Source organism: Herpailurus yagouaroundi, unplaced genomic scaffold (assembly GCF_014898765.1).
Source record: "Herpailurus yagouaroundi ecotype Mexico unplaced genomic scaffold, PumYag 254, whole genome shotgun sequence".
NCBI classification, from domain to species: Eukaryota; Metazoa; Chordata; class Mammalia; order Carnivora; family Felidae; genus Herpailurus; species Herpailurus yagouaroundi.
Window position 1 is genome coordinate 2,204,436 of NW_024412471.1, and position 17,197 is coordinate 2,221,632.

The following is a 17,197-nucleotide window of genomic DNA, read 5'->3' on the forward strand; positions in this document are numbered from 1 at the left end:
GACAAATATCATATGACTTCACTTGTATGTGAAATTTAAGATTCAAAACAGATGAACATAAGGGAAGGGAAGCAAAAATTGTATCAACAAGGGAGGGGGACAAAACATAAGAGACTCATAAATATGGAGAACAAACAGGGTTGCTGGAGGGGTTGTGGATGGGTGGATGGGCTAAATGGGTAAGGGGCATTAAGGAAGATATTTATTGGGATGAGCACTGGGTGTTACACATAGAGGATGAATCACTGGAATCTACTCCTGAAATCATTATTGTACTCTATGCTAACTGGGATGTAAATTAAAAAATAAAAATAAATAAAAAATAAAAAATTAAATATAAGGGTTCTATAATGTTGGGAGAAGGAGGAAGGGGCATATAAGTGAAAGCCTCATTTGTCATACCAAGAAGTTAACAGATATTTCTTAAATAGGATAACTCAAGAAAGAACAATATAGGCATATTATTCAGAAATATGAAGGTAAATGTCAAAGAATATTAGCTAATGAGATAAAAGGGATTGCTTCTAGTAAGTGGGACTGGTGGGATCTACTCTACTGTATGCTTTTATAACCATATATATCAATTAAAACTATTTAAAAAAAATAAGTATAAAACAGATAGGTTCTTTCAGAGGTCACTAGTAACAGAATGTCTCCATCCAGTTTTGTGGTGAAACAAGAAAGTGTATATACTTCTGCCCAATTCTATATCCTGAAACAGTAGCTTGGCACATGCCCTTTGAAATGCTAAAACATAAGGCTTCATAGCAAAGCTCAATGGTCAGGGCAGGGTATCTGTGAACTTTAGTGTCAGAAAGAACCAGGTCTTAATTTAGACACTTCCACTTGCTGGCTCTATCACTTTGTACAAGGGTCACTCTTCTTCTTTAAAAGTAACTTCTTCATTCATGAACTGGAGGAAATAATGTTTACCCCTGGCGTTAGAGAACCCTTATAGTTAACAGTCGCTGATTTATAGTAAGCAATTGATACATGTTAGCTTTAATTATTACTTACATTGGCCACCACTTTTACTTCTTTGTACTGTGCTTCATAGAAAATTCCAGCATTTTCCAGTGCTTCTGTTAGTGAGGGCCCATTTTTCACCTGCTTATCTAGACCATTCACAAATTCCTCGAGCTTGGAACTTGCCTCTTCAAATTCTTTGGAGAACTTCTTTCCCCCTGTCTTATCTAAAATAACAGAGGAAGTATTCATTACAGGATAAAACAGAAAACGTAAAAAAATTTAATCTTTTGAAGAAAACCCCTCTTTACATAACTTGTGAACCTCTTCTTGCTGTGTTAGTATGCAATATTCTTAGTCTCAGTTTCACCTTAAAGGAGCTTCTCCAAATCACCAAACCCACAAAACATATTATTTTTTTTTTTTTAATTTTTTTTTTTTTAATTTTTTTTTTTTCAACGTTTTTTATTTTTGGGACAGAGAGAGACAGAGCATGAACGGGGGAGGGGCAGAGAGAGAGGGAGACACAGAATCGGAAACAGGCTCCAGGCTCTGAGCCATCAGCCCAGAGCCCGACGCGGGGCTCACGGACCGCGAGATTGTGACCTGGCTGAAGTCGGACGCTTAACCGACTGCGCCACCCAGGCGCCCCAAAACATATTATTAAAACAATTCATGTGAACCTGCTAGAGTGCAGCCAAGAGTGTATCATGAAGGCTCCTGTAATTAAGGTGAAAAAAAGAAAGTTCAGCTAAAACGAAGTGTGTTGACTGTTTTTCTTCAAAAATTGGATGCTGAGCTGCTAATTAGGAGTATCAGGATGAGGCTCGATTCTGTTCTTCACTTAGATTCACTATGGAATGTGAGAAAATGGAGGTTCAGAAAAGTAAAGATGAAGACTGAAGATATATCACAGTAAAAATTCTTCCTTCTTACCTGAAGATCCCTGATAATTTGTTATCAGCAGAGTACAAATCACGAATTGTTTTTTCAATAATAGTGACAGTACAAAATGTTACTTACTCTCCTAACTATCCCCATCTTTCCCAGTGACTACCAGAACATGGCTTCAGATGTGGGTACAAATTTTGACTTTGCTTTTTATCAGCTGTATAACTTGTGCAAGTTATAATCAGTGTTCAGTTATAACCTGAAGCCTCAGATTTCTCGTGTACAAAATGGAAGTTTTTAGTATGCTTCTGGGTTGTTGTGAGTATTAAATTAGGTAACGACTGTTAGATTTAAAGTATGGTGCAAAGGGGTGCCTGTGTGGCTCAGTCAGTTAAGCGTCCACCTTCAGCTCACATCACAATCTCATGGTTAGTTAGTGAGTTCAAGCCCCATGTCAGGCTCTGTGCTGACAGCTCAGAGCCTGGAGCCTGCTTCGGATTCTGTGTCTCCCTCTCCCTCCGCCCCTCCCCCACTTGTGCTCTGTCTCTCAAAACTAAATAAATGTTAAAAAAAAAAAAGTTTTTAAAGTATGGTTCAAGAACAAAACAGGTGCCAAAATGAATAGTTGGCAGCCATTTATTCATGATTTCAAAAATATTTATCAGGGGCGCCTGGGTGGCGCAGTCGGTTAAGCGTCCGACTTCAGCCAGGTCAAGATCTCACGGTCCGTGAGTTCAAGCCCCGCGTCGGGCTCTGGGCTGATGGCTCAGAGCCTGGAGCCTGTTTCCGATTCTGTGTCTCCCCTCTCTCTCTGCCCCTCCCCCGTTCATGCTCTGTCTCTCTCTGTCCCAAAAATAAATAAACGTTGAAAAAAAAATTAAAAAAAAAAAAAATTTATCAAATGCCTATTATGTAGCAGGCATTACTCTAGGTACTAGGATACTGCATGAACAAATAAGGATAATTTCTACCTTCACGAAATTTACATTCTAACACTTTTTTTTTTAAGTTTGTTTATTTTGAGAGAGAGAGAAAGTGTGAGTTGGGAAGGGGCAGAGAGAGAGGGAGAAAGAGAAAATCCCAAGCAGGCTCCGTGCTGTCAGCTCAGAGCCTGATGTGGGGGTTTGAACTCACGAACCATGAGATCATGACCTGAACCAAATTCAGACACTTAACTGACTGAGACACCACGCAATCCTCTAGTACATTATTAATTTATTATTTATAATTTACAACCCAAGGAAAAGAGACCAACTAACTAGATGTTATGGGGCACTACACTGACCTTACTAAAGAACATACCCAGGGGTACCTGGGTGGCTCAGTCAACTGAGCATCTGACTCTTGAGTTTGGCTCAGGTCATGATCCCAAGGTTGTAGTATCAAATCCCGTGTCGGGCTCTGTGCTGAACGTGAAGCCTGCTCAAAATTCTCTCCCTCCCTGGGGTGCCTGGGTGGCTCAGTCGGTTAAGTGTTCGACTTCAGCTCAGGTCATGATCTAACAGTCCGTAAGTTCAAGCCCCTCGTCGGACTCTGTGAGGTCCGTTCAGAGCCTGGAGCCTGCTTCGGATTCTGTGTCTTCCTCGCTCTCTGCCCTTCCCCCACTCATGCTATGTCTCTATCGAAAAATGAATAAACGTTAAAAAAGAAAAATTAAGAAGATTCTCTCCCTCCTTCCCTCTGTCCCTCTCCCCAGCTCATGCTCGCTCTCTGCAATAGATAAACTTTAAAAAATAAAAAATAAAGAACATACCCAAGCCACATTATCACACATGTGAAATACATTTGTCTATATATAACCTAACACAGCAAGAAAGCACTAGAAGTAAGGAAAGGGAAAGAATTGTTTTATGATTTTTTTTAGATTTCTTTTTTCCCCTGCTTTATTGAGATACAATTAAAATATAACACTGGCTAAGTGTAAGGTATGCAATGTGAAAGACAGGACTTTACTTATGAAATTCATATGCATGAAATCACTACCTGGAAAACCAGAAGTGCCACAACTGGTCTCCAAAATCTAAGGTTCTCTTTAGGGGAGAAGCCAGTCTAATCATTGAAAAATTACAGACCTGGGAACAAAATCTAAGGTATTCTATTTAAAAAGATGTAAGTATTACCTTTTAAACACTTGAGAGTTTCTGTGCTGCACACATCCACCCTCATAGTCGACAGCTGTTTTTCCTTCAACTCTATCTGATCCTCTGAGCGCTTGTACAGTAACAGCTCTTCAATGAGGGCCTGGGACTGAACACAGACCAGAGTCATATTCATTTATGAAATCATTCATTTACTCTATCTATTCCCATTAACACAAAACATGTCTAAAACCTAACAAAACCAAGAGGAAAGAGGCTCTTTGCACTTCCTCATAATCAGAGATATTAATACCAATTTTCATACCAAAACTGTATTTTTAGTTATATACTTTAAAAGATCCTATCCTTGATTATTCAAAGCTAATTGATGCATACGAAGTTAAGGCTAAGACAAAGGTCCATTTATATCTTCCTTAAATTTTAATGAGATACACATAGTGTTATATTAACTCTAAGCAAGTTCTAATTTAGTAGCACTTCACCAAAGGATGAATCCCTTGTCAGGGGCCTCGGCTGGTAATAGAACCTGGCTGGTCATAGATATTCTGGAAGAAGGTTAATTTTTCCATTAAGGCAACATATAAAACTCTATGTAATATAATCCCAATCTAGATTGCTTCAGAACAGTTCAAACTTGTTTAAAATATAACTGATGTACAATTGAATAAAAATAAATTTTACTGGACTATATAGGGAACTATAACAAAACGGGTGAATAAAGCTTTGGCATGTTAAATGCATTCTTTAACTTACTCGAAATTCGGCAACTATCTTAGACTTGAGAGCAGCTTTTGGATTCGTGGATGCTGTTGAATTAAATAAAAGGTCATTAAGAATACAGACACAAAAAGTTGACAAATAGTAAGGAAGTTTTTCAGGTCTATAATTAAGGGTGTATTTATGAACATATATCAAATATGCACATTTAAGTAATAATATAATTCCTAGAATAAGTATTTCTGTAATATTTCATATTCCTTGAATATTCATATTCCTCAGATAAGAAATTTCAACACTTCCACGCATGACCAATATAAAAGTGTACTCTTTATTTATTTAATTTAAAAATGTTTATTTTTGAGAGAATGAACACAAGCAGGGGAGGGGGGGATGAGGGGCGGGGTGGGGCAGAGGATCCAAAGCAGGCTCTGTGTTGACAGCAGTGAGCTTGATGCAGGGCTTGAACTCATGAACCGCGAGATCATGACCTGAGCTGAAGTCGGACACTCAACCCACTCAGCCACCCAGGCGCCCCTAAAAATATACTATTTAGATACATCTAACCTACTTACCTCCAACAGACCCTTTAAATCACAAAGTCCTAGAATTATGGATTTGGAGATTCTGAGATACATGAAGTACCTTGTTTCCTAGTCTGAGTATAAGAGGATCTCAGTACCTCAAATTAAGAGTGTTCAGGAGCGGGACATCCAATTAATCCTGAACACTGGCTGAAGAAAATTGCTTACAAACATCAACTCTATTCCTACGATTTAAGCTTTGGATTTCTTTTTCTGCTGACTCAATTCACAGCAAAAACAGGCAGGGAGAGTTCTAAGCACATTACCACTGTGGTTCAACTTGGGCTGAAATGATGACTCTCGCTCTTCCTAAGCATGCAACTTATGAGCAAAAGGATGTCAGGACTCCCTTAATCATGATGAATATCATATACTTGCTGGAGTGAAACCATCCCAAGTGTCTTGTTTTACCTCCCAATTCTCACTGTCTTCTACCTCGTTCCCTCCACACCAAGTCCTTCTCAATATTCCTCAGTTTGGCCCACAGCAGCCTATCACATGCAGTATTCCACTCCCTTGATCTCATGCTGGGTAAACATGAGAAACATAGCAAGAGCTCCTGTTAGAGAGTGGGCTTCTGGCCAGGATTTGAGGCCCATGTCTAATCTGGTAGAGTGTCCCCAAATCTGAAGGATTTCATGGCTCCCACATAAATGCTTCTTAATGCCTAGTCTCCTCTTCAGCTCTGTTGTTTAATGCCAGCTGCCTCTACCTTCATATATCTTTCAGTCTGAGAGTTAGCCTGGGCACTATCAAGCATTTTTCTTCTTTCACTCCCCCAACTACTCTTGAATCTTCACTCATTTAAACCCTTTTTCTGCATTTCCTTTGTTTAAAAGTAGGGTTTTTTTTTGTTTTTGTTTTTTTAAAGAAGTAACTCCATGATGGCTTGTTTAGTATATGTCACTGGGTCACTCTCCCAGGCCTGGAAAACACAGGCTTCCCCATGGTTTATGCCAGGTACGATGTCAAATGGTCTACATTTTCTTCTGCTCCAAAAAGAGGAGGTAATTTTATATTAGTTGAGATTTTGTTCCTTACTTTGTGATTTCTTCCACTGCTTATTCGGTTGTTTGTTCAGATTTTCTTTCAGCTGCTTCTGAGTTTTGAAAGTGGTACCTGGAAAACATTTCAGTTTTTGCAATCTGGCATTATGGGAAGCTGTTCTGTCTGTCCACTTCAGTGTCAAAGTTGTAGCATTGAAAAAAGGCAATCCGAGACTGTGTGTTGTTTCTTTCTTTCTTTTCCTTTCATTTTTATAAAAAAAATAAAAACACCCACCAGATCTAAGAAGCTGTCAAATAAACATGATTTCTATCATCAATAAAATCACTGATTTTTGAGAATAGGGCAGGAAGCTTAAAAATACTAGTTACCACATTCAAATGAAGAATTTAACAGCTTCTTAGAAGATACTATTTTTAAAGCAAATTTCTAATCAAATAATGTCAAGGTGTCAGATATCACCAACTTCCATTTAATGACTCAAGTAAATACACCTAATACATCGGAAGTAAATAACTTCTTAAAAATACACAATTTATTGCAAATCTAAACCAAAACAGAGACTAAAGAATGCTTAATATATATGCTTAATATCAAATAGCTTACTGGAAACTGAAACCCCATCAAAAAAAATCCTCCAACAGTAAATGGACAGGGCAGTAATTGTTAAAACACGAATAGTTAAAAATGCTCAATGTAAAGTAAGTGTAGGAAAATAATCAGCCATCATCACTTAATATGCATGACTTTCTCTAGTCAATACAAAATCTAACCCTTCCCAAACCAATTCTAAATTTTAATTCAAACAGATTTTTGTTAAGTATTTAATTTTAAATAAATGGGGCCCAATTCAAAACTTTATTTTTCATTGTTATGCAACAGGCCTACATCTATAAAATGTATATAATTTTAAAGACTCAATGATTTTTTTTTTTTTTTTTTTTTTAGGAGAGAAAATACACTTACTCAAAGCTTCTCTCAGTGCCATTATCATTTCTTCTGGGTACACATTTCTATCTTCCCAGATTTTGAAGATTCGTTCTATAGACTTAGAGACAGATGGATCCCTGAGAAGAAAAAGTGACACAGACATATAAAAATGTGAATTTATATCTCAAACTAGAAATCTGAAACAAAATTATTTTCCAAATGTCTTCTGATGTTTAAGATATTTTTTTTTTCAGGGTGCCTGGGTGGCTCAGTCAGTTGAGTGTCTGACTCTTGACTTCAGCTCGGGTTGTGATCCCAGGGTTGTGGGATCAAGCCCTACGTTCAGCTCCACACTGAGCATGGAGCCTATTTAAGATATTTTCTCTCTCTCTCCTCTCTCCCTCCCTTCCTCCCTCGCTCCCCACCCCCCCTCGCTTGCATGCTCTCTAAATAAAATAAATAAATAAATAAATAAATAAATAAATAAATAAATAAATAAATAAATTTTTTTCCCTACAGTGTCTAGTAAGCTAAAATCTTCACTCTTTTGCCAAACCATAAGAGACTCTTAAAAACTGAAAACAAACTGAGGGTTGATGGGGGGTGGGAGGGAGGGGAGGGTGGGTGATGGGTACTGAGGAGGGCACCTGTTGCAATGAGCACTGGGTGTTGTATGGACACCAATTTGACAATAAATTTCATATTTAAAAAAAATCTTTACTCTTAAAAATTTTTCATTTTAATTTTTATTTAAATTTTTAAAAATTGAAGCACAGTTGACACATTAAGATCATAAACATTCTTATTTAACACTTTTTATCAATGACGTTTATGAGGTTATGGACAGTGCGCTACGCCTTCTGACGGATACGAAGTTATGAGGGCTGGTCCACATGCTCACTGATGCAACTGGCATTCCAAAAGAGCAGGTGAATTTAATAAAATGAAATCTAATATAGAAGCATCTGGCCCCCAAACCAACTATACTAGTACAGAATGAGAGTACAGTGTTTGGCAATGCTATAAAGTGTGCTTTTTCTTAAAGGTACAGTTGGAAATAATCATGAATCAATCATGTACTGTAACAAGTTTTTCAGAAGGCTATCCCCTAATACTGTAAGAAAACATATCTAGAATGAGGGAGGGGAGGGTTATCACTTCTCTGTTTGCTTTACAGATGGGAGTTCTGCATCAGCTGGTCATCATACTTTAAGGAGGAATATTGTTAAAGTAGAAGTATTTGATTACTAGGAAGCAAAAATTAAAATCATGTCTTACCTGAAACTGTAGAAGAAAAACAATGCAAAAGAAACAAAACAAAACAAAACAAAACAAAACAAAACAAAACAAGAATACAAAATGGGAACTTAATCTCTTCCCAGGTGAGTCCACCAACCCATATGGAGACTGAAGATAAAAAACTGAGTGATACTGGTTTTATGGCTCCTTTCAAGCAGGAGACTCTATAAATCTGTAACATCATGTACCACAAAAGACTTTTTAACCAAATAACAGCATGTATAGGAAAGAGAAAATTGTATTAAACTTCTACAGATATTTTCTACGGATTTATGAACCAAGGCACTCTATTCTCATTTCTTGTTTTTTATGCTGGTAATCTTCCTCTCATATACATTTATATATATATATATATTTTTTTTTTTTACATATAATAGTATATATAGTATTCATACAGTAATATTATAGTAGTATATAGTATATATAAGTATGTTATATATTATAATCACTATAATATAAATACTATATATAATATATACACATTATACTATACATATTATGTGTATACATAACACGAAATAATTATGGGAAAATATAAAGAAAAACTTGACTGATTTTCACCAAATGGAGATTTACAGTCTACCAACTTCAGTATTCTACCTTTAAGTCTTTTCTTCCACTATGGATGCTACTATTGTATATGAAACCAATTTTATATTATGTATGTGTGTGTCCATAACTGTATTCTATTCTTTTCATTTAATGAAACAAGCATTTCCCAATGTTCCAATCAATTCCTTATTAAAAATTACTTTTAAGTTTTTTATGTTTATTTATTTTTGAAAGAGAAAAAGAGAGACAGAGTGTGAGCAGAGGAGGGGCAGAGATAGAGGGAGACACAGAATGTGTAGCAGGTTCCAGGCTCTGAGCTGTCAGCATAGAGCCCAACGCAAGGATTGAACCGAACCCATGGACTGTGAGATCATAACCTGAGATGAAGTTGGACACTCAACCGATTGAGCCACGCTTGCATCCCTAAAAATTACTTTTATAATGACAATACTCTATCATCCAAAATTTATCACCTGCCTACTGTTATGTACACTTAGGGTTATTTCTAGATTTGTTACTATAATTAATACTGCAATAAGTATTTTTTGATCAAAGTCTTTCTCCTTAATAATGCCAAAATGTTTTTTTCTAAGAGGGTTATACTCCAACCACCAGTGTAAATATACTGTTCACCAAACTTCTGCAGCAATGGTTGGTCTCACTTCAATTTGTATTCATAATCTCAATTTAACCATTTTACCCTCTTAAAAAATTTTTACTCTCAAAAATGTCATTATACTTAGAAGTAGAATCACCCCAGACCTAAAAAATTTTCAAGATTTTGCCACATTTTCATCTATCTTTTCTTTGTTACAGTATTTTTTCCTTTTCGTTTTTTTACACTGAAGATTTATTTTTTAGTTTATTTATTTTTGAGAGAGAGCAAGCGAATACAAGCGGGGGAGGGGCAGAGAGAGGAAAGAGTGAGACACAATCCAAAGCAAGCTCCAGGCTCTGAGCTGACAGCACAGAGCCCAACGTGGTGCTTGAATCCACGAACTGTGAAATCATGACCTGAGCTGAAGTTGGATGCTTAACCGACTGAGCCACCCACGTGCCCCAAACTGAAGGCTTATTTATTTTTTATTTTAGAGAAAGAGAGAGAGCATGCATGAGCGGGAGAGAGGGGAAGAGGGAGAGAGAGAATCTTAAGCAGGCTCCACGCTCAGCATGGAGCCAGATGCAGGGCTCGATGTGACTAACCGTGAGATCGTGACCTGAGCTGAAATCAAGAGTCAGAGGCTTAATTGAGCCACCCAAGCACCCCAGATTTTATTTTTAAGTAATCTCTACACCCAATGTTGGGCTTGAACTTGTAACCCCAAGATCAAGAGTCACATGCTCCACCAACTAAGCCAGGCAGGTGCCACTTTGTTGCACTACAGTAAAACTTTGGTTTGTGAGCACAGTTCGTTCTAGAAACATGCTTGTAAACCAAAGCACTCATATATCAAAGTGAATTTCAAGAACCATCGGGTCAGTTGTGATCATGTGACATTTGGCATACTGTGAGACATCACTCATTTATCAAGTTAAAATTTGTTAGAAATGTTTGCTCACTTTGAGGAACAGTCACAATACAAGTTACATTCAAGGTTTTACTGTATTTTATTTTATTTAAAAAAAAATTTTTTTTAATGTTTATTTATTTTTGAGACAGAGAGAGACAGAGTATGAATGGGGGAGGGTCAGAGAGAGAGGGAGACACAGAATCTGAAGCAGGCTCCAGGCTGTGAGCTGTCAGCACAGAGCCCGACGTGGGGCTCGAACTCAAGGATCATGAGATCATGACCTGAGCCGAAGTCGGACACTTAACCGACTGAGCCACCCAGGTGCCCCAAGGTTTTACTGTATTTTAAAGCAAATCCCAGCTATCATGTCATTTTGCCCCTACTCTAAAAAAATTCTAACAGTTGGTTATACAACAACAGTGCTACTACCATACCTAATAAAATTAACAATAATTCACTGGCACCATCTTCATTTGTTCTATAATCAAATTTCCTTGAATGTTTAAAAAATGTCCACTTATGGTTGGTTTGTTTGAATTGGGATTCAAAGAAGGTCAACACATTGCATTTGGTTATGTCTCTTAAATCTTTTTTAATCAAGAGCAATTAGATTACATTGTTCTCAGTATTTTTCCCATGCCATTTACTAATGCTGCAGTTGAGGGGTCAGCTCTCCCGCAGAACATTCCACACTCTAGCTTTATTTATTTGCTTCTGTTGGTGTCATTTAACTTGTTCCACTGCCTGAATTTCTTCTAGATGAAAATTATTTGCATTACATACATGCTTAAATTGGGAGAGTGAATACTTAACTAATGATACTATATACTCTATACTGTATCCTATCAGGACATACACAAATGTCTGGATACCCCACCTTTAATAACACTAAAACTGATCAATGGAATGAGGTAATATTTTCTCTTGTGAACTGTGCCTATCTGCTCACTAGCATTTTAGTGTTTATCTAAGGATTAAGTTTATATATAAAATATTAATTATTTTGCCAACATTACAAATACCTTTGCCCATTCTGCACTTTAATTTAAAAAAATTTTTTTTTAATGTTTATTTATTTATTTTTTTTTTTAATGTTTATTTATTTTTGAGACAGAGAGACAGAGCATGAATGGGGGAGGGTCAGAGAGAGGGAGACACAGAATCTGAAACAGGCTCCAGGCTCTGAGCTGCCAGCACAGAGCCTGACACGGGGCTCAAACTCACGGACCGCGAGATCATGACCTGAGCCGAGGTCGGCCGCTTAACCGACTGAGCCACCTAGGCGCCCCAATGTTTATTTATTTTTGAGACAGAGAGAGACAGAGCATGAACGGGGGAGGGTCAGAGAGAGGGAGACACAGAATCTGAAACAGGCTCCGGGCTCTGAGCTGTCAGCACAGAGCCCGACACAGGGCTTGAACTCACTGACCACGAGATCATGACCTGAGCCAAAGTCGGCCGCTTAACCAACTGAGCCACCCAGGCGCCCCTGCACTTTAATTTTTAAGTTACATTTTACAAGAGAATTTTTTTTTAAAGTTTATTTTGAGGTGGGGGGAGGGGCAGAGAGAGAGAGAAAATCTCAAACAGAGAGGAGCTTGATGCAGGGCTCAAACCCATGAACTGCAAGAGCATGACCTGAGCCAAAATTAAGAGTAGGACGTTTGGGGTGCCTGGGTGGCTTAGTCAGTTAAGCGTTCTCCGACTTCGGCTCAGGTCATGATCTCACGGTTCATAAATTCAAGCCCTGCATCAGGCTCTGTGCTGACAGCTCCAAGCCTGGAGCCTGTTTTGGATTCTGTGTCTCCCTCTCTCTCTCTCTCTCTCTCTCTCTCTCTCTCTCTGCCCCTCCCCCACTTGCACTCTGTGTGTGTCTCTCTCTCAAAAATAAACATTAAAAAAAAGTATATATATAAAAAAAGAGTTGAACGCTCAACCACCTGAGCCACCCAGGTGCTCCATAAAACATGTAATTTTAAAACACAGCCTTGTTAAAATAAAAAGTGCTCTCTACTGCCACTTTGTAAGTATAGGAAATCTACCAGAGACTTAAAAAACTGTAACTTATTTTCTTTTATTTCTCCTTTAATGATTAACATAAAAAAATATAGCTGCATAATTTACTTTATTAAAAAAATTTTTTTAATGTTTATTTTTGAGAGAGAGACAGAGCACGAGCGGGGAAGGGGCAGAGAGAGAGAGGGAGACACAGAATCTGAAACAGGCTCCAGGCTCGGAGCTGTCAGCACACAGCCCGACACAGGGATGGAACTCGGGAATGGTGAGATCACGACCTGAACCGAAGTCGGATACTTAACTGACTGAGCCACCCAGACACCCCTATTTGCATAATTCATTTAAAATCTACTGGGTATAGGATATAAAGTCAAGTTCTAATCTAAACAGATCTCCCATTAATTGTTCCAATATCATAACTTCTCTTTTCCTTAGATATACTGTGCTTCTCTAGCATATATTCAATTATTAATATTTTCATAGGCTGCAAATTCTGTTCTGTTAACCCATTTTTACATTATACAGTTGACCCTTGGACAAAGTTGGGGGAGGTTAGGGGTGCTGACCTCAAATCCCTGCAGTTAAAAATCCACACACAACTTCTGATTCCCCATTAATTTAACTACTAATAGCCTACTGCTCCCTTACCAATAACACACACAGTTGATTAACGTATTTTGTATGTCCTATGTATTATATACTGTATTACAATAAAGTAAGCTAGAGGGGCACCTAGGTGGCTCAGTCAATTAAGCATCCGACATCAGCTCAGGTCATGATCTCACAGTTCGCGAGTTTGATCCCTGAGTCGGGCTCTGTGCTGACAGCTCAGAGCCTGGAGCCTGCTTCAGAATCTGTGACTGCCTCTCTCCTGCTCACACTGTCTCTCAAAAAATAAATAAATGTTAAAAAATTAAAAAAAAATAAAGCTAGAAAAAAATGTTATTATAATCATAATGAAAAGACATTTATACTACTTTACTGACTGACAAATATCCAGGTATAAGTGGACCCAAGCAGGTCAAACCCATGTCATTCAAGGGTCAGCTATACTGTATTATCTCCAAAGCTATAGCTAGCTTATCTTCCTTCAGTACAGCTGCATTTCAAAACATTTCTTATATTCTCACCTGTTTATTTTTCCAGAGTAAATTTAGAGTAATGCTAAGTTCCAAAAGAGAGGAAATTTTGGTATTTTTAATTTGAATTAATTAGGCTGCGATACTAATGTGGAGAAAGGATTAACTTTCTAGTAACACTGAAGAATTATCAACACATTATTCCTCATTGTAGCAAAGCATTAATATTTATGAATTTGTATTCAACATTCCCCAAAAGAACTTATTCATAAAGGTTTCAACATATTTCCTATTACGGCTATTTTTAAATATTTCACATATTTTATTGCTAGTATGACTCACTATCCCTCCTATTACTAACTTCTCAGACTAAAATTGATACAAAAGTTTACTTATGGTAAATTGTCTCAGCTTTTGTTTCTCTGGAATTGTCTTTATAAGGTTTGAATGGTTCTTGCAAGTAGTTTTGCTTTGTACTTATAAATGCTATAAAATACTTTTCACAACTGCCACCTGGCTTCCACCGTTGCTGTTGAGAAGTCTGTGGTCAATCTAATTGTAGTCTTGTGTATGGGATGTCTTTCTGTCTTCTCTTTAGCATTGTTTTTTATTTTTTATGTGGTAAAATAAAGCTTGCCATTTTAACCATTTTTTAAATGTGTTAACTCAATGGCATTAATTATATTCACAATGCTGTACAACCACTAGCACTATCTATTTCCAAAACTTTTCATTATCCTAAACAGAAACTCTGGAGGTGCCTGGGTGGCTCAGTGCTTAGTGTCCAACTTTTTATTTCAGCTCAGGTCATGATATCGTGGTTCATGAAGTCAAGTCTGACCTCGGGCACTGTGCTGACAGCCTGATAGCGTAGAGCCTGCCTGGGATTCTCTCTCTCCTCTCTGCCTCTCCCTTGCTCATGCTTTCTCTCTCTCTCAAAATAAACAAACATTAAGGGAAAAAAAAACCCAAAAAACAAAAAATGAGAAACTCTGTACCTGTTAAACAATTAACTCCCTGTTACCCCCTACCCTAGCTCCTGACAACTTATCTGTTTATTGTCTCTATTTGGATATGCTTATTCTAGATATGTTAGCAATTTTTTTAATGTTTGTTTATTTTTGAGAGAGAGAGGAGAGAGAGCGCATGCATGCATGCATGCAAGTTGGGGAGGGGCAAAGAAGAGGTGGGAACAGAAGATCAAAGTCAGACACTTAACCGAGCCAAAGTCAGGCGCTTAACCAACTGAGCCACCCAGGTGCCCTCCACCATTTTAAGTGTGCAGTTCAGTAGTGTCAAGGGCATTCACACTGTTGTACAATCAATCTCCACAACTCTCTTCATCTTGCAAAACTCAAACTCTATACCCATCAAACATCATCTCCCCTTGTCCCCTACAACCACCACTGTGCTTTGTAAATTTGACTACTATAGTTACTTCATCCAAATGTCATCACACAATACTTGTCCTTTTGTTTTTGTTTGTTGTTAAGTTCTTTTCAAAGTAATCTCTACACCCAATGTGGGGCTGGAGCCCACAACCCTGAGGATCAAGAGTCGCACACTCCACCGACTGGGCCAGCTAGGCACCTCGGTACCTGTCCTCGTCAATGGCTTATTTCACTTAGCATAATGTCTTCAAGGTTCATCCATGCAGGATTCTCTCCTTTTTAGGGTTGAATGGCATTCCACTTTATGTATGAACCACATCTTGTATACCTATTCTTCTGAAAATTGGTACTTGGGTTGCTTCTACCTTTTGGCTATTGTGAATAAAGCTGTTTTGAACCCTCATGTACAAATATTTAAGTTGCTGCTTTCATTTCTGAGGAGTAAAGAACCAAAAGCAGAACTGCTACCTTATACAGAAATTCTATGTTTAGTGTTTTTAAGGAATCATCAAACTGTTTTCCATAGCAGTTACACCATTTTACATTCCTACCAGAAACATAGAAGGTTTTCCCCATCCTAACACTGGTTATTTTCTGGTTTGGTTTGGTTTTGTAATTTTATTACAATGACTGGGTGTGGACTTCTTTTTTATTTATCCTGCTTAGTGTATGTTATGTTGCTTTACTGCAGATTCATGTTTTTCATCATTTTCAGAGAGTTCTCAGCTATTACCTCTTCAAAAGAACTCAGAAGTTCTCTCCTCTGGAAAGTTATTTGATATTAATTAGGCCTCTCATTCCGATCTTTTTTCCACCTCTCTCCAACTGCTGCATTTAATTTCTTCAGAACTAATTTTTTAAATTTTTTAAAAATATTTTTTAATGTTTATTTATTTTTGAAGGATAGAGACAGAGTGTAAGCAGGGGAGGGGCAGAGAGAGAGGGAGACACAGAATTCGAAGCAGGTTTCAGGCTCTGAACTGTCAGCACAGAGTCTGACACTGGACTCGAACTCACAAGCCGTGAGATCATGACCTGAGCTGAAGTCAGACACTTAACCAACTAAACCACCCAGGCACCCCTCTTCAGAACTAACTTCTAGCTTAATCTTTTTCCTTTGTAGAATTCCTGTTGGTTCTTTTTCAAATCTATCTACATATCTTATCCATTGTTCATTTTATTCCATTTAATCTTTAACATTTCTCACATAGTTGTCTTATATATTCTTTCTGATAATTCTATCTGAAGTTCACTGTAAGGGGATCTAAAGCTGTTGATTCTCCTTCACAGTGGTCTGTCTTCCAATGTGTTTGGTTATTTTTGATTATAAGCACATATCTGTTTGATTTTAATCTATGGGGTTCCTGGTGGTCTAAGAAGGAAATGTATTCTTCAAGAGAAAATTTACACCATAAGCCAGGGGTGTTCAGGACTCGAAATCACTTTATCTCTTTTCTCCAGAGTCCCAGTCTAACCCCCAGATCGCATGGTATTGACATAGGCATATGTCAGCTCTGATAGTCTACTATGTCCATTATTGCTAGGTCAGCTTATATTTTGTCAAGAATGTAACTGTTTTATAAAAAAAGGAATCCTTTGGAATTGATGGCTGGCCATTCAGCCAAAAGTCAAATCATAATATCTATAAATGTATGTCTTTCCAACTGGACTACAGAGCTTCTTCACAGCAGAGATAATAACTTATTTGTTGTTTCTTGGGCACCTACAAGGTGCTCACTAAATAGTAACTGAATACATGACAACTGGTTTTGGTTATTTTCAAACCAAACTATTCACTATGAAGTCCTCAAGTAAAATATATTGGAAAAGTAGCAACTGTTAAGAAAATATACAATTAAGACCAGGTTATAATATTGTAAAAGCAGCACCCAAGATGGAGAAACCAGAGGTTTTAGTTCTGGTTTAGTAAGAAGTCTTTGGGGGGCTAGATTGGTTTGTTTGTTTATTTAATTTTATTTTTTAAGGGCCACCTGGGTGGCTCGGTCGGCTGAGTGGCCCAACATTGGATTTCAGCTCAGGTCATGATACCAGGGCTGTGGGATCAAGCCCGCATGGGGCTCTGTGCTGAGCATGGAGCCTGCTTGGGATTCTCTCTCTCTCTCTCTCTCTCTCTCTCTCTCTCTCTCTCTCTCTCTC

General features: G+C 37.8%; 1 protein-coding gene across 11 annotated transcripts in view; it reads right to left on the bottom strand.

The window, feature by feature from the left end:
• RPRD2 (regulation of nuclear pre-mRNA domain containing 2) overlaps positions 1–17,197 on the bottom strand; it is a 103,947-nt gene that overhangs the window by 27,628 nt on the left and 59,122 nt on the right. For 7 of the 11 annotated variants that reach the window (XM_040461174.1, XM_040461180.1, XM_040461173.1 and 4 more), the window contains exons 3-7: positions 7,229–7,329; positions 6,299–6,376; positions 4,710–4,762; positions 3,978–4,104; positions 1,018–1,193 (exon numbers count right to left, since the gene is read on the bottom strand). In XM_040461174.1, coding sequence (XP_040317108.1) covers positions 1,018–1,193; positions 3,978–4,104; positions 4,710–4,762; positions 6,299–6,376; positions 7,229–7,329 — 535 coding nt within the window. The remainder of the gene's footprint in view (positions 1–1,017; positions 1,194–3,977; positions 4,105–4,709; positions 4,763–6,298; positions 6,377–7,228; positions 7,330–17,197) is intronic. The other 4 variants (XM_040461177.1, XM_040461179.1, XM_040461184.1 and 1 more) reach the window with 1 other exon arrangement.